The sequence below is a fragment of the Loxodonta africana genome, chromosome 11 (assembly GCF_030014295.1).
Source record: "Loxodonta africana isolate mLoxAfr1 chromosome 11, mLoxAfr1.hap2, whole genome shotgun sequence".
NCBI lineage: Eukaryota > Metazoa > Chordata > Mammalia > Proboscidea > Elephantidae > Loxodonta > Loxodonta africana.
In genome coordinates, this window is record NC_087352.1 from 88,388,901 (window position 1) to 88,414,572 (window position 25,672).

Genomic DNA, 25,672 nt, shown 5'->3' on the forward strand with positions numbered 1-25,672 from the left:
CATGTTATTGCTTTAAACAGTCAATGTTTTAAAGAAATTAAGAGTAAGTTTTTATTATTTGCCATTAACCATTTCTGGTACTCTTCATTTCTTCCTGGAGATCTGAGTTCCATCTGGTATTATTGCCCTTCAGCCTAAAGATCTTCCTTTAGTATTTCTCATAGTGCATATCTACTGGTGATGAGTTCTCTTAGTTATCTGAAGGTGTCTGTATATTGCCTTCATTTTTAAAGAACTCTTTTTCTGGATATAGAATTCTGGTTTGGCTGTTTTTTGTTTCAGTACTTTAAAGATGTTGACCCATTGTTTTGTGGCCTACATTATTTCTGATGAGAAATCAGCAGTTATTGCATTGTTGTTTCCCTATATAATGTCTTTTTTTTTTTTTTTTTCCTGGCTGATTTTAGGATTTCCTCTTTGTCTTTGGTTTTTAGGACTTTGACTAGTATATACCCAGGTGTATTATTTGCATTTATCCTGCTTGGATTTCACTTAGCTTCTTAAATCTGTCAGTGTATGTCTTGCATCAAAATTAGAAAATGTTTGGCCAATATTGCTTCATATATTTTTCTACCCTATTTTCTTTCCCCTCTTCTGGGACCACAGTTATTAGATCTTTTTATATTATCCCACAAATCACTGAGGTTCTGTCCATTTTTTCTAATTTTTTTTCTCTTTGATCCTTAGACTGGAAAATTTTAATGATCTATCTTCCAGTTCGCTGATTCTTTCTTCTGTCAACTGCAATTTGCAAACCCAGTGAATTTTTTATGTAAGATAGTGTATTTTTCTGTTATAGAATTTCTGGTTTTAATAGGCTCAATCTTCCTGTTTGTTTATTCATCAAAAGCTGCTTTTCCTTAATGTCCTTGAGCATAGGTAGAATAAAACCAAAACAAAGCCATTGCTGTTGAGTCAGTTCCAACCCATAGGGACCCTCTTGGGCAGAGTAGAACTGCCCTGTAGGGTTTCCAAGGAATGGCTGGTGGATTTGAACTGCCAACCTTTTGGTTAGCAGCTGAGCTCTTAACCACTTCACCACCAGGGCTCCATAGGTATAAAAAAATAGGTATAACAGATCCTTTAATTCCTCATCTGCTAATTCTAACATCTGAATCTCTAATGGTCAGTCTCCATTAATTGTCTTATCTGTTGAGTATGGGTCATGTTTTCATGTGTCTTCATAGTCTAGTAATTTTGGATTGTATTCTGGACAGTTGGAATGATCCATTGTAGAGACTCTGGATTTTTTTATAGTTCTCCAAAGAGTATTGATTTTTGTTTGTTTTATGGGGCAGATAACTTGGCTAAACTCAAACTTCAAACTCTGACTCCTCTGTAATGGACAGGACTTGAAATATTTGCTCATCTTTTTTAAGCCTTAATTGGGCTGCTTGGAGCCTGCCTTACATATGAATAAATGAGAGGTCAGTCAGAGATTTGGGCCCAGATTTTATTCAGAATTTAAGGCTCTCCCTCTGTGTCTCTCTCATTTCTGAGATTTCCCCCTTGTTTTCCAACTGCCATAGTTACCCCAAACTCTGTTTACTATTTTCAAGTTCATGAGACTGAGTTTTCTATCCAAGTTTTATCTGTCCCTGAGTAATACCAACTGGGATCTCCCCTCTGGCAAAAAAGATGTAAAAACCAGTGCCATTTTCTTCTTTCAAATGTCAACTCCTGTCTTGGTTATCTAGTGTTGCTATAACAGAAATACCACAAGTGGATGACTTTAACAAAGAGAAATTTATTGTGCCATAGTCTGGTAGGTTACAAGTCCAAATTCTGGGTGTCAGCTCCAGGGGAATGCTTCCTGTCTCTGTTGGCTCTGGAGGAGGGTCTTTGTCATCAATCTTCCCCTGGACTAGGAGCTTCTCCACGTAGGAACCCCAGATCCAAAGGATGTACTCTGCTTGTGGCACTGCTTTCTTGGTGGTATGAGGTCCTCTCATCTCTCTGGTCACATCTCTCTTTCATATCTCAAAAAAGACTGGCTTAAGACACAATCTAATCTTGTAGATCTCATCAATATAAATGCTGCTAATCCATCTCATTAACATCATAGTGATAGACTTTACAACACATAAGAAAATCACATCAGATGACAAAGTGGTGGACAGTCACACAATACTAGGAATCATGGCCTAGCCAAGTTGATGAATATTTTGGGGGGACACAATTCAATCTATGACAGCTCCCATTCAGTTTTTGCTTGTTCTCCAGTGCCTTCATATTTTATCAAGATTTTTATAGTTATCCTACAGACCCGTTGCTATTGAGCCAATTCTGATTTATAGCAAACCTACCAAAGGTTTGGTCTAATAGTACTACTCTGTCATTACTGGAAGCAGAGCCTCCTTGTCATCATTTCTTAACCTGGCAGAATCCTATGCCTTCTTGGTTCTATCCTACTTTTCCATCCGTATTTTCTATATAGCCATGTGTCTTAGTTACCTAGTGCTGCTATAACAGAAATACCCGGAGTGGGTAGCTTTAACAAAGACAAATTTACTCTCTCACGGTCTAGGAGGCTAGACGTCTGAATTCAGGGTGCGAGCTCCAGGGGAGGCTTTCTGTCTCTGTCAGCTCTGGGAGAATGTCCTTGTCATCAATTTTCCTCGATCAAGTAGCTTCTCAGCACAGGGACCCTAGGTCCAAAGGATATGCTATTCTTCTGACTCTTGTTTCTTGCTGGTATGAGGTCTCCATGTCTCTCTGGTTGCTTCTCTCTTTTATATCTCAAAAGAGATTGATTTAAGACACAGCCTAATCTTGTAGATTGAGTCCTGTTTGTTAACATAAACTGCTGCTAATCCTACCTCATTCACATCGTAGAGGTAGGATTTACAACACATAGGAAAATCACATCAGGTGACAGAATGGTGGACAATCATTTAATACTGGGAATCATGGACTAGCCAAGTTGACACACTTTTTTGGGAGACACAATTCAATCCATGACACCATGCAAAGATGATATATTTTATATCTTCTTACATTTTACATATTTTTATTTTATATCTTTGCTCACACTGATTCCTTCAATCTACAGTGTTTTATACTTCCCTTTTGTCAAAATCTTTGCCATTTTTCAAGTCTCAGCGTAAACTCTGTTTACGTCTTCTGTGAAGCCTTTCCTGGTCAGTTTTGCCCATCCTGACCTCATAGGGCTTTATTATCTATACCACTCATTGGATATTTAATCATATGCTTCCTTGTGATATCACTTTTGTTGTAGTCACTCAATTGCAAATATGGTGTATAGCTTTTCAACCCCACTAGAGTGTTATTTTGTTTCTCTCCTACAGACCCTAACTTAAATCTTTAGTTTGGTAAATATTCTGCTTAATAATTTTGTTTAATGAATGGATGAACCATCCTAATAATATTTATGTAAAGTGCTTAGAACATAATCTGGCACATAGTAAATGCTAATAAATGTTAGTTGTTTTTATTATCTGACATCAGTATGGTACTGAGTGACTGATCCCTGAATATTCCTCTCATTCCACTCTTTGCTGGATATTTTTTTTAGTCTTAGATTCAAAGACTTGGGAAATCTTAGAACTGGAATATATTAGAAGTCATCTGATATAATCCCTTTAATTTACAGATGAGGAAACTAGGCGTAGAGGGGTATTTTTTTCTCATTCACGTCTCACTGCTTTTTGCAGGTGCGCAAGCTCGAAGTCTGCGCTACCTGTTTAGCGGGAAAGACTACAGCATGTATGCTGGGAGATCACTGTGTTCAATAGATTTTAAGCCTATCTGGTCCTTCTCACTGTAATAGTCCTTCCCAGCCAAGAGACAGTTTTACCTCCCAGGGGACATTAGGCAACAGCTGGAGCCATTTTTTATTGTCATGCCTGGGGCAGGTGCTACTGGCAAATAGTGGGTAGAAGCCATAGATGTTACTGAATGTCCTGTAATGTACAAGGCAGCCCCCATAACAAATACTGATTTGGTCCAAAATATCTGTAGTGCTGAGGCTGAAAAACCCTGTGCTTTTATAGGTAGCTCTCTGCCTTTTATGTAACCTTTATTCAAGGAGACTCACCTGCTTCCCTTGTTAACCTGTTCTGTTTCACAGAAAGTTCTTAATACCAGATTTCTTCTTTATTTGGCATTTCTTCTATTTATTCATATTTTCCTTGTTTTAAGAAGAAATTTAGTTAAAATATGTGAGAAAAGTAAGTCTTGCAGAATAATTTTCCTTATGATGCACCCTTTAAAATTGTGAGAGCCAATACAGAGATTAACAGAGGCTTATTGAGTGCCTGAAGAATAGCAGTTGGTTCCACAGCCAGCTCTGTCAGCTTTTTGTGTGAAGTGTTTCCTGATGACTGCACTTTGCCTGTCAGGGCAGAAAAGAGGTTAAATGAAAGAAGAAGATGGTTGTCACCAACTGGAATTGAGAGAAAGGGACAGAATGGCAGCCCTCATTCTGCCTTTCTCTGTAGTTGTTCTATGCCCTCACCTTTCCTTCTCTCTCTGCCCTGTTTCTAAGGCTAGAAGTATGATGACTGCTATTGATTAAACATTGTCTGGAGAAAGCAGTGCAGTTCCTCCTTTAGCAGGAGATTGCAGATCATGTTTTTTTTTTCCGCTCACTACTTTTGTCCCCTTTTCTTAGTAACAGATGATGGCATCTTGTCCCAAAAGCCATTTTAATCCTTATTTAATATTTGTACTCTAAAAGCGGTCTTTTCTCAATAGATAAGTGGTAACTTTGGTGAAGGGTAAGATAGTACACAGTACTGGGGAAGCCAGTACAACTTGTATGAGGCAAGGTCACGGAAGCTCCACAGATACCTCCAAACCCCCTGAGAGAGCGAATTGCTGGGCTGAGGGCTGTGGGGACCGTGGTCTTTGGGAACATCTAGCTCTATTGGCTTAACACAGTTTATAAAGAAAATGTTCTACATTCTACTGTGGTGAGTAGCATCTGGGGTGTTAAAAGCTTGTAAGTGGCCAATCTAGGATACTCCAATGCTCTCACCCCTTCTGGAGCAAGGAGCAATGAAGAAAACTGAAGATACAAGGGAAAGGTTAGTCCAGAGGACTAATGGACCACATATACCACGGCCTCCACCAGCCTAAGTCCAGTACAACTAGATGGTACCTGGCTACCACCACTGACTGCTCTGACAGGGATCACAATAGAGGGTCCCAGACAGAGCTGGAGAAAAATGTAGAATAAGATTCTAATTTAAAAAGAAAGACTAGACATACTGGCCTGACAGACTGGAGAAACCCTGAGAGTATGGCCGCTGGAAACCTTATCAGCTCAGTAATGAAGTCACTCCTTAGGTTCACCCTTCAGCCAAAGATTAGACAGGCCCATAAAACAAAACAAGACTAAAGGGGCCCACCAGCCCTGGGGCAAGGACTAGAAGGCAGGAGGGGACAGGAAAGCTGCTAATAGGGAACCTAAGGTTGAGAAGGGAGAGTGTTGACATGTTGTGGGGTTGTTAACCAATGTCATAAAACAATATGTCTAGTAACTGTTTAATGAGAAACTAGTTTGTTCTGTAAACCTTCATTTAAAGTACAATAAAAAAATAATAAAAGTGGTCTTCTCTGAATGATTAGGCCCTTCAGGGTTCAAGGTCACAATTAACTTTTGCACCGATTCCTCTTACTTAGGTGCTTATGCAAGTAAACACAGGTGGCTAACTTAAATTTTGTTTATATCTAGTCTGTCTTGCCATTTTTTGAGCAGAGAAAAGATAAAGGAACCGCCATTTTTTTTAGTGAGGTGGAGAAACAAATCACCAATTTTATATGGAAGGGAAAGAGGCCCTGGATAAGTAAAGCATTACTGAAAAAGAAGAACAAAGTGGGAAGCCTCACTCTACCTGATTTTAGAGCCTATTATACCGCCACAATAGTTAAAACAGCCTGGTACTGGTACATCAATAGATACATAGACCAAGGGAACAGAATTGAGAATCTAGACTTAAACCCATCCACATATGAGCAGTTGATAGTTGATAAAGGCCCCAAATCAGTTAAATGGGGAAAAGACAGTCTTTTTAACAACTGGTATTGGCGTAAGTGGTTATCCCTCTGCAAAAAAATGAAACAAGACCCATACCTCACACCATACACAAAAATGAACTCAAAATGGATCAAAGACCTAAATATAAAATTTAAAACAATAAAGATTATGGAAGAAAAAATAGGGACAACCTTAGGAGCCCTAATATGTGGCAGAAACAGTATATGAAACATTACTAACAATGCAGAAGAAAAACTAAATAACTGGGAGCTCCTAAAAATCAAACACTTATGCTCATCCAAAGACTTTATCAAAAGAGTAAAAAGATTATTTACAGACTGGGAAAAAGTTTTTAGCTATGACATTTCCGATCAGCGCCTGATCTCCAAAATCTACATGATACTGCAAAAACTCAATTGCAAAAAGACAAAAAACCTTATTAAAAAATGGGCAAAAGATATGAACAAACACTTCACTAAAGAAGACATTCAGGTAGCTAAGAGATACATGAGGAAATGCCCGTGATGATTAACCATTGGAGAAGTGCAAATCAAAACTACAATGAGATTCCATCTCACTTCAACAAGGCTGGCATTAAACCAAAAAACACAAAAAAAATGTTGGAGAGGCTGTGGAGAGATTGGAACATTTATACACTGCTGGTGCAAATGTCAAATGGTACAACCACTTTGGAAATCGATTTGGCGCTTCCTTAAAAAGCTAGAAATAGAACTACCATACGATCCAGCAATCCCACTCCTCAGAATATATCCTAAAGAAATAAGAGCCTTTACACAAACAGACATATGCATACCCATATTCATTGCAGCACTGTCTACAATAGCAAAAAGATGGAAGCAACCAAGGTGCCCATGAATGGATGAATGGATAAATAAATTATGGTATATTCACACAATGGAATACTACACACTGATAACAATGATGAATCCGTGAAACATTTCGTAACATGGAGGAATCTGGAAGACATTATGCTGAGTGAAATTAGTCAGTTGCAAAAGGACAAATATTGTATGAGACCACTGTTTTAAGAACTCGAGAAATAGTTTAAACAGAGAAGAAAATATTCTTTGATGGTTACAAGAGTGGGAAGGGAGGGAGGGAGGGGGTTTTCACTAATTAGATAGTAGATAAGAACTATTTTAGGTAAAGGGAAAGGCAACACACAGTACAGGAGAGGTCAGCACAAATGGACTAAACCAAAAGCAAAGAAGTTTCCTGAAGAAACTGAACGCATCGAAGGCCAGCATAGTGGAGGCGGGGGTTTGGGGACCATGGTTTAGGAACATCTAAGTCAATTGGCATAATCAAATCTATTAAGAAAACATTTCGCATCCCACTTTGGAGAGTGGCTTCTGGGGCCTTAAACGTTAACAAGCAGCCATGTAAGATGCATCATTTGGTCTCAACCCACCTGGAGCAAAGGAGAATGAAGAACACCAAAGACAGAAGGTAATCATGAGCGCAAGAGACAGAAAGGGCCACATAAACCAGAGACTACATCAGCCCGAGACCAGAAGAACTAGATGGTGCCCGGCCACAACCAATGACTGCTCTGACAGGGAACACAATAGAGAACCCCTGAGGGAGCAGGAGAGCAGTGGGATGCAGACCCCAAATTCTCATTAAAAAAAAACAGACTTAATGGTCTGAATGAGACTAGAAGCACCCCAGTGGTCATGGTCCCCAGACCTTCTGTGAGCCCAAGACAGGAACCATTCCCAACGCCAACTCTTGGGGTTGGACTGCGCAATAGGATAGAAAAAGATGCTAGTGAGGAATGAGCTTCTTGCATCAAGTAGACACATAAGACTATGTTAGCTTCTCCTATCTGGAGGGGAGATGAGCGGGCAGAGGGGGTCAGAAGCTGGCGGAACGGACACGAAAAGAGAGAGTGGAGGGAAGGAATGTGCTGTCTCACTAGGGGGAGAGCAATTAGGAATATATAGCAAGGTGTGTATAAATTCTTGTATGAGAGACTGACTTGATTTGTAAACTTTCACTTAAAGCACAATAAAAATTAAAAAAAAGAGGAACTGACTCTGCTTGCTTTTTCTGCATGGATTTATAGTGCATTTAAAATCTCAGCTTGGTCAGTAAAATGTCATACTTCTAGCTTTTTCTCAAATCACATTTCTGAGATTTTTAAATATTTCTATTCTTTTAGCTTGTTGCTGTTGTTAGGTGCCGTTGAGTCAGTTCTGACTCATAGTGACCCTGTGTACAACAGAACAAAACACTGCCCAGTCCCGCACCATCCTCACAATCCTTGTTATGCTTGAGTCCATGGTTGCAGCCACTGTGTCAGTCCATCTCATTGAGGGTCTTCCTCTTTTTCACTGACCTTCTTTTAGCTGAGCCTAGTCAAATTCTTTATATGACCTTTTGGCTGCAAAAAATAATTTTTCGCTTGCAGAAAATATTCTAAGTATCACATTGAATGGAAGTGATATACCTTGAAATCTAATCCCTGAGGAGTGAGTCAGAGTTGTGTATATTATGTAGAGCAGGGCGTTCTTTAGTGCTGAGAACCCATACAATGGCGAGCAACACCCTGAAAGAAGAGGAGTAGATTTTAAATGACCTTGATTGACTGTATAAGTAAACAAAAACTAAATGAATTTTAATTGATACGAATATGAAAACCAAAACCAAACCCATTGCATTGAGTCGATTCCAACTCGTAGTGATGCTATAGGACAGAGTAGAACTGCCCCATAGAGTTTCCAAGGCTGTAAATCTTTACAGAAACAGACTGTCACATCTTTCTCCCACGGAGCAGCTGGTGGGTTTGAACCACCGACCTTTCAAGGAGCAGCCAAGCACTTAACCACTGTACCACTAGGGCTCCTCAGTATGATTATAGATGCACTAATCAAAGAGAACCTGTGCAGACAGGGGTCAGGATTTTGTCTGAGGATGGCAAAAATTGCATATCTGGGGATATGGTTGGCTGAAAGTTAAATACTTTAAATATAGAACTACTGTTTAAAGGTAGCATGACACTGTAACTACCGTTGATACTAATAGCACTTTACATTGAGCACTGCTGTGTGCCAATACTGACCTAAGTTCCTTACATAACTCATTTCCCTGGGAGAGAACTCGATTGTAGGGCACACAGGTAGTCTTTCCCCCTTAGGTCAACTGAATACCAAACAGTAGCCTATTGGTGATCCAGCCTGCCAACTCAGATGCCAGGTTCCTGAAGTGGGGAGGGAGGCCACGTGTTACAGCTCCGCCTGTGGTAATGTTTCACCTCACGTAAGATACTGGTCTCTGTGTTTGCTGAGCCTTGATGGAACATGAGCCATCTCTTAGACTATGCATAGATGCTTATTAATGTTATAGTAGAATGGGTAGAGGACTTTTTTTTTTTTTTGGACACAGAAACATTTATATTTGACTTATATTTTTGATTATTTTAGTAATACTTATTGGAGGCTTACATATATACATAGGAAGAAGTTGTAAAAATGATGCCCTTTGGTAGGATAAATGAACATCACTTCACTATGCAATTTTCTAATTTGAACCCACATTTAGAGAACTGGAATTCTGTTTTAGTGCATTTAGATGAGATGGTCAAACATTATCATTTCTGTAGAAGAGATTTTTCAAAAATCTTCCAGTGCTGTAAAGCAGTGCCAGTAAGATAATCTTAATATTATATTGTGAGCAAGAATCATGTTTAGAAATAACAAAAGCTACTTTCCTGGTTTTTAGATGTGTGGTTTTTAACAACAGAGGAGTGGCGGGGGAGAATCTCTTGGTAAGTAAATCTAAATAAATGACAGCGGCCTTCATTTCCAGTTTTAGAATAAAAAGCATATTCTTTTTTATTTAAAAAAATTCTTATTATGTAAACAGTACAAGTGCATTGTAGAAAACTTCAGATAAGCCAAAAAAAAAAGGAAATTTACAAGACCTACAGTATCACAACTAGAGAAATGGTGTTCATCCAGACCTTATTTGTGTGTAATATGTATATGTATGTATATATGTGTATATATATGTGTATGTAAAAAAAAATATATATATATTTTTTTATTTTTTTTTTTATATACATATATACGTGCATATGTATATGGAAACCCTGGTGGTATAGTAGTTAAGAGTTCAGCTGCTAACCAAAAGTTTGGCAGTTCGAATCTACCAGGTGCTCTTAGAAACCCTATAGGGCAGTTCTCCCCTGTCCTATAGGTTGCTATGAGTCAAATCAAATCAATGGCAACGGGTTACATATATAAAATATGTAATACATGTATATTTTTTTAAAAAATTAAGATTCTATCTTGTAACTTAATTTTTGCACTTACTGTATTTTTTTCTCTGGGGAGCCCTGGTAGTGCAGTGGTTAAACACTAGGCTGCCAGCCCAAAGGTTGGTGGTTTGAACCCACCAGCTGCTCTGTGGGAGAAAGATATGGCAGTCTGCTTCCATGAAGATTACAGCCTTGGAAACCCTATGGAGCAGTTCTACTCTGACCTATAGGGTCACTATGAATCGGAATCGACTTGACGGCAATGGGTTTGGTTTTGTGTTTTGGTATCTATTTATCTGGATTCCTTGCTTGACAGTTAACATGCTTGACTGGTAACTGGAAGGTTGGTGGTTTGGGTCCACCCAGAAATGCTTGGCAGCCTACTTCTGAAAAATCACCCATTGAAAACCTTGTGGACCACAGTTCTACTCTGACGCACATATGGTTGCCATGAGTCGGAATTGACTTCGATGGCAACGGGTTTTTAGAAATTTACCTACATCATTTTTAATACAAAACACATTCTATTTAAAAATTAAACAGTGCAAAAACAAACAGTACAGTAATACTTTTTTTACTTAGGAAACGAAATTTTCTTTTGTCACAAAATAACTGCATATTATATGCCTATACCAATGCCCGTTACCCTTGAGTCGATTCTGACTCATAGCGACCCTAAAGGACAAAGTAGAACCGCCCCATAGGGTTTCCAAGGAGTGCCTGGTGGATTCAAACTGCCAACCTTTTGGTTAGCAGCTGTAGCTCTTAACTACCACCTACTGGGGTTTCCATTATGTGCCTGCTAGCCAAAATTTCCATAGAGAAAATATTATTTCAAACTTTTTTTAAATCACTCTTTTTATTTTATCTAAATCCTAGAGGTTTTGCTAGGATGCAAGTGCTTCCATCTCTTAGAAAATCATACCCCTGTCTAAGGTTTAAACCTGTGAGTTGGAACGAGAAATACTATACTCACTAAAGTTTTCTTGCAGCTTTTTGACTTTGAGTCCCTCACCACTTTGACAGGCCAAAGGCAATTCTACCAGAACTGAAAGAAAGAGCAGTGACTATTTTTTGTTTGTTTTGTTTTGTGTCACTGGCAGAAGGATGACCTAAAGACTGTAAACACTTAAGTCATGGCCAAAATAAATATTTACAGTGATGTCACAAAAGCTTTATGAGAACGTGGGGGAAAATAAGCGCTCTTTCAGTCTGCTTCACAATGACTTAGGCCCTGGAGGGAATCAGGGTCAATATGTTTCAGAAGCTAAAATTATAAAGTGTTTATGGTCTTGCTCAAGTGCCTCATAATAAATAGTTCAATGAAATGGTTTATATTTCCTTATTTAGTACAGCCTGTCAGGAATTTTATAGACAGAAGGTACTCTAACAGGAAATATATGAATTTGTCATTGTGACTCTGGACCAAGCAAATAGTTTTTGAGCAGCTATAGTCTAATGTACATTTTTCTAGAAGCTTCCAGGACACAAAGATGGGCAAGACATGGTCTGAGGTTCTCAAGCAAATCATAGTTCTACAAAGCATAGTCTGTTAGATCCCATAAAGTGAGGGGCAAAGATGTATTCATTCAGCAAAGCTGTACTGCATGCCCAGTAAGGACTGTGTAAGACAGTGAAGTGAGGAGGATACACAGCCCTACCCTGGGAGCTCAAACTTGAGTTGAGGGAGAAGGTCAGGTACATAAAAGTACATAGATTATACCGTAGGAAAATTTATTAAAGCTACAAGGCCCAAAGGGAAGGAGTAGCTGACTGCCTGGGGGAAGTGGAAAACTTCCCAGAGGAGGTAACATTTGAGTTGGATCTTGAAGACTGTGGTATTGAACCAGCAGGAGAAGGGAGAGAGAGGCTTTCTTGGCATAAAGAACAAGGTATTAAAGAACATGGAATATCAAGAGGTACTTGTAGCTGGATAACGATGGTAATAATTATATCTAATGTCATTGAGTCCTTAGAATCTATCAGTTACATCTTTTCTTACTTAATGCAGCAATGAAAACAACCCAATGCATTCAACCAGAAAAAAAAAACCCTCTGCCGTCAAGTCAATTTCTACTCATAGTAACCATATAGGACAGAGTAGAAACCGTAGGGTTTCCAAGGCTGTAAATCTTTGCAGGAGCAGCCTGCCACACCTTTCTCCTGTGGACCGGCTGGTGGGTTCGAACCACCGACCTTTGGGCTAGCAGCCGAGTGCTTTAACCACTGCACAACCAGGACTCCTACCCGATGCCTTATGTAAGTATAACTACCGTCATTGGCATCTTCCAGATGAAGAAAATGAGGCACAGATAGGTTAAGAAACTTGCCCCAGTCAAGAAATGACAGAGCCAGGATTCAGACCCAGGTAGTCCAAGTACTAATTCTGTCACTCATACTGCCTCTCATTATTTAGGAAGTGACATTGAAGATTCATGTGTAGCACTCTAAGAAACCTAGTATAGAACCATTGAAATTTCAAAACAAGGGAATAATTGAACATATTTTAGAAAGAGAAGCATGGCACTGGGGTGTAGAAAAGAAGTGGGGGTGGCGGAATGAGGCTAGAGGCTAGGAGATCAATTAGAAATCAGTTTCTGTAGATCTACCTGGAGTCTGAAAGTAAACGTAGGATGGATGAAGAGGAGATAAGGAAAATGAGAGGTATTCATGGGGCAGAAAAGCAATAGTATTGCCAGTATTGTAAGAAGTGGAGAGAGAGGAGTCATGGGTGACATTTCTAGCTTTGCTGACTGGTAGAAGTGCTGGTATTTGCTGAAATAAACAATTTAGGAGATTTTGGTGTAATTAAGATAACGAATTCAGTTTTAGCTGTTTAGGTACTTTTAGATCACCCAGGTAGAAATTTGTAGTATATAGTTGGATATACTGGACTGAATCTCAGGAGAGACATGTGAGCTAGAGAGAGAAACTTGGGATTGGCAGTGTTCAAGTGGCAGCTAAGCCCAGGAGTACTTAGATTGCTTAGGCAGAGTTTATAGAAGAGGAAGAGAGCCTGTGAGAGTTAAAGGGGAAGAGGTTAGAAAACAACAAATAGGAAGGAGGAGAGAAAAAGAGGAAGAGGAAGCTTTAGAAACCTTTTCTCCTCAGCATTTAAACTTAATTGGGAATTTACTTTAAAAGAATGTAACAGCCATCTCCTAGAATTCAGATTTTCTGGAGCAGTGAAGGCTGGATGAACCCCCTGAAACTCTTGTCCTAAAATAATCTAATTTAAACCTTTAACCAGATATATCCCCTGAAGTCTTCTTAAAACCAAACAATTGTAGTTGTGTGCCATTGAGTCGAATCCAACTCATAGTGACCCTATAGGACAGAAAAGAGCTGCCCCGTAGGTTTTCCAAGGAGCAGCTGGTGGATTCGAACTGCTGACCTTAAAACAATGTCTGCCTTGAGCATGATGCCCTCTTAAGATCTATTTGTGTGGAATCAAATTGACAATAGCAACTCAAGAGAGGAGATAAGAATCTTAGGGGGCAGTGAGTTTATGTTAATGGGGAAGGAACACCTCAGAAAAGGAGGGTGAGCATGATTACACAACTCTAACAATATAATCAGTGTCACTGAAATGTACATGTAGAAACTTGAATTTGTATTTGTTTTGCTGTGTATAGGTCTTAACAACAAAAATAAAACAAATTATTAAAAAAAAAAAAAGATGTAGCAGCAACCCAGTAAGTTTTAGTCTTAAACTTTAATTGGAATTTTGAAAAATCTCCAAGAACACTGAGTTCTTGCAAAGGGATGGTATATAGTTAACCAATTTTTTTTTTTTTTTTTAATTCACTGAGTTCTAAGGTAGAAGATAAGAGTAGCTTGGCCTTTGAGGCCTTAAACAGTGCAGTGGGTTGAATTCTGGTGAACTTGTACCTCAAGTAAATATCTGTGTCATAAAGGCTAATTCAAGCTAGGTTGTTATAGCTACAGTCTGGAAAGCAGCTTGGGTGTGTGTGGCATGAAGTACTTTGGTCTTAGTGAGAAGACCCTGTTTCAGCTCTGTCCTCACCACTAAGCAGCTTAGTGATGGGACAAGTCAAGTGACCTTTCTGTGTCTCATTTTCTTATCTGCTAATAAGGTACATGTGCTATCTTACAAGGGTGCTCAAAGTTCAAAGGAAATAATGACTATGAAAATATCGTGTAAAATGAGACTTTTCATAATCCAAGGTATGATTACTACTAACTCATTAAATTAGGGTACAAGAAGTATCTATTAAATTATGATTAAATTACTCTCTTAATTTCCTTTTTAAAGCAGTTCTAAAAGAATATGATTATATTTTGCTCGTTTTAGATCCTTATTCTTTCTTAAGTTGGATCACAAAAAAATCAAATACCAATATTGATTATTGGAGCAAACTTTGATATTTAGATCCCCTGATAATCCTCCTTTTTGCCTTAGAGCTATGGATGATTACTGTTTCAGACTAGAGGAATTCTATGTTTATTTATACCTCACCTTGTTCCAGAAAAGATTTAATATGGCTCAGGCTCAAAGTAAGACCTTAGGGTAGGAATAAAAAAGAACAAAAGATGAATCAGCAAATAGGAAGGATCAAATAGGAAGGAACTGTCTCTAACTGAAATTAACCCGTAAGAGCTAGCAAAGATGAAATGGAATTTCTCCCAAGAGCAGTTCTCATAAAAAAGTGGGAAAATGCAAAAGTAAAGAATTTGCTGGAATATGTTGAAGATACTTAGAATTTATAGGGATTCCTGTGGCTCCTGCAAAGGAGAAATTTTCCACAACCATGATCGTGTCCTCATTTCTGATTAATCGTTGGAAATTGATTGAGGGAAAGCCAAAGTCTGTGCTCACATGAAATGAGAAGCCTGCTCCTTGCCCTCCCTGGGCTGTTTCTGTAGGAGTCAGACAGCCCTAATCTTAGGAGCCTGATCCTCAGATTACTGCCGGGTTCTTGGAGCTCACGGACTAGATGGTACTTTCTCTTGTGCTCTGTAGATTGGTTTTCAAGGATAGGTACTGAGAAATCCAAATTATCCACAAGCTCCCTGATGTTAGTGATTACGTTTTGAACGACCTTGTCTCCAGCTTAGTTTAGTAATGATAATTTACAAAGAACTCAGTCAAAACGGAGTTTGTTGAAAGCTACATATGGGCCTTTATAGTTTGGGCTATAGGGTCATACAGACTCCTGTTTCCCTACAAGAAAAACCTCCTAGCTGTTTTGGAAAACAATGTGGCAGTTTCTTAAGAAGTTAAACCTTCCTAGGTATATTCCATCCCTAGGTAGAATGAAACTCCACTGCACTACAAGACACGAAAACATGTCCACAGAAAAACTGTACACAAATGTTAAGTATTATTTATAATGGCCAAAATGTAGAAACCACCTAAATGCGCATGAGCTGATGAATGGATAAACAAAAATGTGGTATTTCCATGCGATGGAGTATTATTTGTCAATAAAAAGGAATGAAAATGGAATCAGACAATATGTGGTCCTTTGTGACTGGTTTCTTTCACTTAGCATAACGTTTTCAAAGTTCATCCATGTCATAGCATGTATTGGTACAGGTAGTCCTGACTTAACGTTGTGTTCGAGTTAAGAGGAGCCACAGTTAAGACTGTCAGGTTCTTTTGGTCCATCTTATCGTTAATAATATGTTGCAGCACATAATTTGCTGATGTTGTCATTCTCAGATGTTCACTCACAGATGATTCAATTTCATGATTTATTGTTCAAAACATTGCTGGATTTATAAAGATACTGATAATAAAAGGCAATAATAATGAAAACTAAAAAAAAATAAATAAGATATTCAGCATACATCAGAACGGTTTATGAAGGAGTTATTGGAATGTGACCCTGTCATAAATCAGGGACTACCAGTAATGAGAAAAATTAATAAGTGCTACGACATGGATGAACTTTGAAAACATTATGCTAAGTGAAAGAAACCATCACAGAGAACCACATATTGCATGATTCTATTTATATGAAAACTCCAGAATAGGGAAATCTCTACAGACAGAAAGTAGGTTAGTGGTTGCCTACGGCTAGAGGGGAAACCCTGGTAGCATACTGGTTGAGAGCTATGGCTGCCAACCAAAAGGCTGGCAGTTCGAACCCACGAAGTGCTCCTTAGAAACCCTGTAAGGCAGTTCTACTCTGTCCTGTAGGCTCACTATGAGTCTGAGTTGACTTGATGGCAATGGGTTTGTTTTTTTGTTTGTTTGTCTTTTTGGGAGGGGTGGTTTAGGGCTGGAGCGGGGGTGGAGGAGTGTGGAGAATGACTGCTAACGGGTATTTCTTTTAGGGAGGAAGAAAACGTTCTAAACTTAAGATTGTGGTAATGGTTGTACCACTCTGTGAATATACTAAAAACCATTGATTTGCATATTTTAAATGGATGAATTATATGTGAATTATAACTCACGCTGTTATATTTTTTAAAAAAGAGGTAACAAGCAGTCTCCTCAGGCTCTTTCCAGTTCGACTTAGAGCTAGTTCAGCAGGTAAGGGGGGGCCAACAAGGAGGACAGGAAGCTGGGGGGTGCTTTAAAGCAGAGCTACTCAAAGTGTCATCTTTGAACCAGTTTCCTCTCCTCAAACTCTGGGACACCAGTTGTTGACAGGATGAGGAGCTTGCGATAGAATGTAAATCAGTGACGGTTCCAAGCACTTTGTTTAGGCAAGCTGGCATGTGTTTCCTGTAGGAATACTCTCTTAATGGGAGAAGCAGTATGTCGATCTGCTTTCTGATGCCAGCATCTTATCCCTCGTGGACTGGCACTTGGAGTAGCTCTGCATTACCTGAAAAAAAAAAAAAAAAAAAAAAAACCATTGTCAATGAGTCGATTCCTACTCATAGCAACCTTATAGGACAGACTACAACTGCCCTATAGGGTTTCCAAGGAGGGCCTTGTGGATTCTAACTGCCAACCTTTTGGTTAGCAGCTGAGCTCTTAACCACTGTGCTACTAGAGCTCCAGCTCTGTTTTAAGAAGCCCTCAAATCCTCAGAACCTCATTTATAGATGAGGATGTCTTTGGGGGTGTGGGGTGGCTGGCCTGAGTCCATAAAGCTGATCGGTGGTTATAGGGCAAGAACTCAGACTGTCCAGTCCAGCACCTTCACCTTTCAACCCCAGCTTCCAGTACAGCCAGGCTGAAAGCCTGGGGGTGGAGGGAAGGAGTGTTTTCAGAGAGAGGGTTCTCTCTTTGACCTAGATTCTTTGGGTGATGAAAGACTCAAATCTAGGGAAATCTGTTCTTGTCTCCTACTAAGCTTTTTCACCTTAGTTTTCTGTAGAAGCAAATGGAATAGGAGGGCCTTAGGGCTGTCTCCCACTGTGACCCCCATTTTCTGAAGAAGGCATTCAGGAAGGACTGCCACCACTACTTGCTGTCAAGTGGACTCTGACTCATGTTGACCCCATGTGTGTCAGAGTAGAACTGCATTTCATAGGGTTTTTATTGGCTGATTTTCGGAAGTAGATTGCCAGGTCTCTGTTGTGACATCTCTGGGTATACATGAACCACCAGCCTTTTGGTTAGCAGCTGAGTGCATTAACTGTTCGCACCACCCAGGGACTCCAGAAAGGACTGAGGATCTCTCTTATAGTCTAGGAGAGGAAGCGCATTTAGGGCTGGCCAGCTAGAGCACAGTTCAGTTCTCAAGCTTATACCATCAGGCACTCTCTTTTCCACTCAACAGTGTTTTCCTACTCAGCATTCATATTGAGTACTCCCAGTACCTTTCTTCTGAACACCATTGTGTCCCACACAAGCCTGCCCTTTTCTGAGTGCTCCAAAATGAGCTCTCTCTCTTCAACCAGGAAGGTTGATCTCAGCTAGATGTAGGTGTGAGTTCAGTTAACCCTTCAGCATTTCTCCTAACACTGGTAGGTGGGTCCAGTACAGTAACATCAGCTGTTATAAGTGGTGAGTATACAGATGACTGTACAATTTTCTGTATTTACAGTTTTTTTTTTCAAAAGAAAAGAAAAAGAATGTTTAAGTAACTGAAGAGTTTTAGGCATAATAATTTAATAGCTTGTTGTTGTTGTTGTGTGCCATCGAGTCAATTCCAACTCACACAGACCCTATAGAGCAGAGTAGAACTGCCCCATGGGGTTTCCAAGGAGCAGCAGGCGGATTTGACCTGCTCACTTTTTGGTTAGCAGCTGTAGCTCTTAACCTCTGCGCCACCAGGACTCCAATTTAATAGCTAGCTAGCATTCATGGAATGTGCCAGGTGGTCTTACAAGGTACGAAATGTTTGGGAGTACTTCCCAGTACACTGCAAGGAACCCTAGACCCTTGTAAAGCTGGATTTCCCTCCTCCCAAGTGACCCTGGATAGCTTTGTCATGCTTGTCACTGCGCCTCCTCCTCTCTTGGCCCAACTCTGAGCCTGTTTCTTTGTCTTCCTGGGGCAGTGATCCTCAACCCTAGCTGCACATTAGAATCCACATTAGCTTAAAGAAATACCAGTCCCTGAACTCCACCCCCAGAGATTCTGATGTATTTGGTCTAGGGGTGGAGTTCTGGTATTGGTCATTCTTCTTGACACTCTCTGGTGGGTCTAAAGTACGGACGGGGTTGAAAACTACTGTGAGGTGGTAAGTAGCCTGGGATGTGGCAGCCTACCTTAGGATCCTGGCCCAGGTGAGTCACTTCTGCCTCCAAGCCCAGCCAGGGTAGAGCAGGAGATTTTCCTCTAAAGAGCTTGAAGTGAACTCTGGTCTGCCTGGCTGACCTGCTCTCAGCCACTAACCTAACTCCTTTATGGGTGTAGCAGGTATAGTGTGACAGCGTGAACTATGCCACAGCCATCCTGCCCGTTCTCAGGAACAAGGAACATGGCTCAGAGTTGGCCAGGCTATCTCCTGTGCCCCATTTCTTTGTGGCTAGTTATTTTTAAAAGATGAACAAAATCCCAGGCAAATTCAAGCATTTGGTCATTTTATGTGATCAGTGATTGGGTGAAATAATGGTTCATTAAAGTGAGGGTTTTATTTATGTACCTATATTTTTTTCTTTTCTCTGACTTCTTATTTAACAAATTCATCTTACAAAATTAAGATCAGGTTTCCTAGGAACAGTTTGGGCAGTTCACCAAATACCAGACAAGGGATGGGTGGAATGAAAACAGCAACAACAACAAAATCACTCTAGAGATCAGTTAGAGTGTAAGTAATTCTGTTACAACAGGATTCATTTAAATAGCATCTTATCAAATATTTGAGTACAGATATTAAATACTTAAGAAAGACTATAAAACAAACTATTCTAAGCTCCCAATGATTTAGTGTTAGACATGACAATAAAGTAAATGTGAAATTAAAATGATTTTTAAAAGGATGTGTGTATTTCACTTTTCCTTTTACTGGACAGAAGACAAATCCGGGACCACCTGCTTCCATATGGTTACCTATGGCAACCCTAGCACTCAGAGAGAGGATTCTGGGTTATGGCTTCTACGGCAGATTAGTAAATTAATCTCCTCCCAGAATAGCTAGGGAGAGTCAGCCTGCTTGATTAACAGGGTCCATCTGTATAAAATTTGTTTCTAAACCAATTTTTTTTTTTAATGAAATTTGTATTCTAAAACAGGGGTCTTCCAAACCCAGAACAAGACAATTCTCTCTCAGGTTAGGGAGAAATCAGTCTGTCTGCTTTTTAGAAGCTCTTGTTTGATTAAGAAGGATAAAAGTTAGATGTAGTCCACAGAGAAATACAAAGCATATACTTTATTTTTTTCTTATCTGTTAACATACGAATAATTAAGAAGTAAACCAAAAAACCAAAACCATTGCCATTGAGTCAATTCCAACTCATAGTGACCCCATAGGACAGAGTAGAACTGCCCCATAGGATTTCCAAGGAGTGCCTGGCGGATTCAAACTGCCAACCCTTTGGTTAGCAGCCATAGCACTTAGCCACTATGCCAGCAGGGTTTCCAAGCTAATTAAGAATTAGTTATACTTTATTATTCTTTTCAATGCTTTTTTAAAAACTAACCACTTAACATGCTTTAAATTAATTCCTGTTGTTTTTCTCTGACTATAGTTGCATTGCAACTGTCCTGGTTTTTCTAATTATTGTCAAATGGTTTTGTCCAGCTTATTAAAAAAAAAAAAAAAGAAATTATGCCTAAGCATCTGCTGGAAGGTTATCTGTACTTTGGATTTCCTGCATTTTTCCAGAACATATTTCCCATCCCCATCTCACCCTAGGAGGAGTTTTCACCACCTAGCCAGATCCTGCAAGGCCTTCCTCTTCTCTTTTCTGATGAGGTGTGGCTTAATCTACCTTTGTTCTGGAAGCATGGAAATCACTGCAATAGTGTAGTTGCTCACTGGATTAGTAGCCGTAGCAAACTGAGACTTAACTGTAACATCTTTCCTGTAAAAAGCTGCTAGATGTATCTTCAGGCCTGAAGAAAATCTTTGTAAGGCTTACCAATTCAGTGTATTACCTCCTAAGTGTCTTTGCTGTGTATCCTGGGTGAATCTTTTGTTAATGGGTGTTGGAGTTCTATACCCATACCTATTGCTGTCGAGTTCATTCTGACTCATAGCGACCCTATAGGGCAGAGTAGAGTTGCCCCATAAGAGTTTCCAAGGAGCGCCTGGTAGATTCAAACCACCGACCTTTTGGTTAGCAGCCGTAGCACTTAACCACTACACCAGTAGTGTTTCTGGAGTTCTATAGGCCCTGCTTGTTGGAATATTAGATCCTTAGAGAAAAAAAAAGACATATGATATTTCCTGTTGGAGTCCATTAAGTAGTAGGAAGCTTTGTGATATAACCACATGGTTTTACATATCAGAGCTTTTTAATGAGGTCTTCTTACATTCAGTTCACTGTGTTTCAATTCAAGCCAAAAATGTTTGACTGTCAAAGATAGGTAATGATAAAGACTTAGCTGGGTAGCGGGGCAGGGAGCAGGCTCAACAGGGCAATTAGGGGTGGACTTGGGAAAGGCTTTGAGGTCCTGGAGGACAGGGGCCAAGGCTTTCCTGCTGTCTGCTTATGTTGAAGCTCTTTGGCCTACCATGAATGGGCCTTGAATAATGGACACAATTTCAAGAGGCAAAGTTGACAGTGAAGGAAACCCGGCAAGAGAAGATTACTTTGGTGGCAAGGATATTATGAGGCCTAGCCCGCAAGAGAAGCAGTGTCCCGTTTGTCTGAATCAGTAAATATAGAAAAGTAGTAAAATACAGAGTAGAAATGTTGCTTGGCGTCATAGTGTGGAGGACCGTGAACACTTGGCTGAGGACTTTGTACTTAATTCAGTAGGCAATGGGGGAGCAAATGAAGGGTTTTCAGCAGCAGCTGTTATGCTTGGAGCTGGCTGTGTTCTTTAAGAAGATGAATCTGGCAGGGGGTGGAATGCAGGGTTGTGGATTGTTGTGGAAAGACTAGGAGTTAACCAGGTGAGAGGTCATTGTAGCAGTCCAGGTGAGTAGCAGAGACAGTGGGGGCCATGCCCTTATCCCCTTGGCACTTAGGATTCCCATGTCTCATGCATGCCTATCTGATGGCTTCCCACTGCAAACACCTGTAACTGATGGGCACCTTCTCTAGGCACTGGAGCCCACTGGACCTGTTCTTGGGACAGACCAGACATGCCAGGGAGTTAACATCCTCCAGGAGCAGCCTTCTACCAGTGGCTGAAGGCAGTTGGTGGCTAAATTACTCAGCTCCCTTACCAGTCAGTTGGGATCATTTTGAGCAATGTTCTACAGAGTCTCCCTGCATGCCCCAAGGGAATTGAGTCCCTGTTGCCCACAGCCACCAGCCACTTGATAACATACTCTTCGTTGGCTTCCTACCCTTCCGTGAATAAGTGTCACCACTCCCTTCCCAGTGCTTCCTATATCACCTTCCAGATGAACTGCTTGTGCTCCCATCCTTCTCTCGTGTCTGCTTCTGGGAGAACCCAACCAACCAGGCCTTTATTAGAGTGGAATGAAGAGGTTTCCTGCGAGAGATACTAAGGAGGTGGAAGCTACAGGACGTGGCCGTATGTTGGCTGTGCAGTTAAGGATGAGGGAGAATGTCACCTACAATTTCAACTAGGAAAATCAATAGTGTCACCAACAGTTTTAACTAGGAAAGTATTTGTAGAAAAATGGGAAGTTAGGAGAAGCATTTGAAGTTTTCACAAAGGGAAAAAAGAGTTTGCTTTTGGACATTTTGAGTTTGAAGTACTGGTAGACCCTTCCAGTGACACTGCCCACGAGAAGTTGGAAACTTGGATCTGCAGCTCAGGATGAAGGTGAGACGGTGGAGATTTAGGTTTGGTCATTGCATAGAGGTGGCTGCTGACGCTATGGAGGCAGATAAGACCTTCAAGAATTGGGTACTGACCAGAGAATGAGCAGATGCAGGCCAAAAACACAACTGTTAGAAATGAATACCCACATTTGGGGTGGTGGGAAAGATGCAGAAACTGGGCAGAAAATGGAAAGCCAGCAGCTTGTGGAGGACCAGGATAGTGCTGCCATGAGCACCAAGGGAGCAGTCCTAGAGGAGGTAGAAGGTGTTGAGAAAGCTGTAGATTTGTTGAGTTCCAGGGTTCTGATAACTTTTGATTCACACCTGTTAACTGTTTTGATCTTAATGTAATCCTTTTGGACAAAAACATTTAGGGAAAAATCAGTTCCTATATCTGGAAGTACCAGATATTTATCTGTGTGCTTCAGGGTACTCTGGTGCTTTATAAGAAATAGTTCATTTATTACAAGCATATACCCAGGCTCCACTACTTTGTGACCTTTGGCAAATTACTTCAGCCTTGCTTGTTATGTGGCGTTGAGTCAGTTCTGACTCATAGCAATTCTGTGTATAGCAGAAGGCATTACTGCCCGGTCCTGCGCCATCCTCACAATAGTAGGTATGTTTGAGCCCATTGCTGAGCTTCAATTTCCTCACGTGTAAATAAAGAACCAGGTGATATCTATGGTTCTTCCTGGCTCTAAAATTCTGTGATTGTAAAAGTTTTCCACAGGCCATGTTCTTGTTTCCAGTAAGAGTGTGTGTGTGTACATGTACATACATGCACTTACTTAGAGCCTGTGTAACAGGAGTAGAGGTTGGTGACTACATAAATAATTCAGAAATTTTAAAGCGCTGAAGTGTGAATAGACTCACAAGTAATGAAAATGCTGAGTGTTATGGATTGAATTGTGTCCCTCAAAAATATGTGTTGTAAATCCTAACCTCCATGCCTGTGGTTATAACCCCATTTGGGAATAGGTTGTCTTTGTTATGTTAATGATGCAGGATTAATGCAGGGTGTATCTTGAGTCAGTCTCTTTTGAGATGTAAAAGAGATTAAATAAGCAAGCTAGAGAAATGGAGATAGGAAGAGAGATGACAAGCAATGTGAAGATTGCCCAGGAACAGAAGCTCAGAGGAGACAAGGACTTTCCCCCAGAGCTGACAGGGAGAGAAAGCCTTCCCCTAGAGCTGGCATCCAGAATTGGGACTTCCAGCCTCCTAAACTGTGAGAAAATTAATTTCTGTTTGTTAAAGCCATCCACTTGTGGTATTTCTGTCATAGCAGCACTAGATGACTAAGACGCTGAGTAAGGATCATTTCTTCACCTAAATTCTTGTGACAAATTCTGCAGTCATCATGTATGAGCATGGTAGTAGGTAGGTGTCATTGCACAGGCAGTCACCAGGTTACAAACGTCCAACTTGTGCACATTTACTTGCCTTTAATGTTGTGTAGATTTGCCCCCATTTTGAAATGGCTGAACCAACCCCTGCTTGCAACAAATTCTTCATCACCATCACCTTCACTTGATCATGATTTCACTTGATGCGCGTTTAGCTTTTAAGTCATTGAAAAGGCTTCTAGCCTTTGTTGCACTAAAAAACAGAAAAACCAAACCCCCTGCCTTCGAGTTGATTCTGACTCATAGCAGCCCTGTAGTACAGAATAGAACTGCCCATAGTGTTTCCAAGGCTGTAAATCTTTATGGAAGTATCTTTCTCCTGAGGAGCAGCTGGTGGATTTGAACCACCGACCTTTTGGTTAACAGCTGAGTGCTTTAATCACTGTACCACCAGGTCTCCTTTCTTGCACTAAAGTAAAGCTAAATAAGAACTGTATGCACCTGTTCCAATTTATGTACAAATTCTACTTGAAGACCCAGTCAGGAACCGATCTCATTCGTAACCCAGGGACTACCGTATTTGGATTCTACTTTAAATTCAGGCCAAAAAAGCACCCCCTCAAGTGCATTTAATCACACAGTAATTAGTAAAGTATCTCAACTCAGTCACTCATTAGCCATTTAAGGTGTTAACAGGAATTATTTAACCTCTCTAAACCGTTGGCTCGTCTATAAAATAGACATTATAGTAATAGCATCTTCCTCACAGTTTTGTGGACACAAACTTAATTATCAATAAATGTGAGTCATTATCATAAATATTCTCAGGTTAACATTTGTCTTTTGGAGAGCTCCATATTTGCAGATCTCAAAAAGATGGCAGTAGGCAGTATTGTAGGGGGATGAGTTTAATTGGAGAAATTGGAAATTGTCATTTTCTTTGACTACTCATTAGTGAGGAAACGCTGGTGGTGTAGTGGTTAACAACTACTGCTGCTAACCAAAAGGTCAGCAGTGCGAATCCACCAGGCACTCTTTGGAAATCGTATGGGACAGTTCTACCCTGTTGGATAGGGTCACTATGAATCGGAATTGACTCGACGGCAATGGGAACTCATTAGTGATCGAGTGGATGACACGTGACCTTCCTGTTGCAATCATACTTTATTAGAATATTGAAGTCACTGTGATGTGGATAACTAGTTTCTATGTTTTTTATTACAGTAGTGTTACCAAATTCCTTTCCTTGTTATTTAATTTCTGGTCATTTTATCTCACGTATACTTTATTCATACACATCTCTCATGTATATTCTATAGAGAGGATTCCACGTCCTTCCCAGATGTCAGGTGAAGCATCTGTGAAGCTTTTCTGTTATAAATGGAGCCCTTATTGATGATGTTCAGATGAAAACTGTTAGTTTAATGCATTATATATCAGGGCATAATCAGCTTTACACATTTTAACATTTTAAGTGTTTATTGTGGCAGACAGTACCCAGGATAGCGGAAACAGTTTGCCAGTTAGAAACAAGCCGCAGTTAAAATTTTTTATGGCATGATTGGAAAGCCTTTGTATGTTATCAGTGACAGCATTTTTGTCTCCTTGCTTGCTTGTTTGTTTTTTGATAAAGAATTACTTTGGCTTTTCAGGCATAAGTTTTTTCCTCCACCTTTTCTCCCTAAATTGACTCTGTTCTTGTTAAATTGGAAACACGTTTGACTGTGGTACTTCGTGTCCACTTAATTTGAGGTAATCGTATAG

General features: G+C 40.1%; 1 protein-coding gene across 1 annotated transcript in view; it reads left to right on the top strand.

Moving 5' to 3' along the window:
• Positions 1-25,672, top strand: part of ABHD3 (abhydrolase domain containing 3, phospholipase) — a 51,332-nt gene that overhangs the window by 15,214 nt on the left and 10,446 nt on the right. Inside the window, exon 4 of the mRNA XM_003406770.4 lies at positions 9,746-9,791. Coding sequence (XP_003406818.2) covers positions 9,746-9,791 — 46 coding nt within the window. The remainder of the gene's footprint in view (positions 1-9,745; positions 9,792-25,672) is intronic.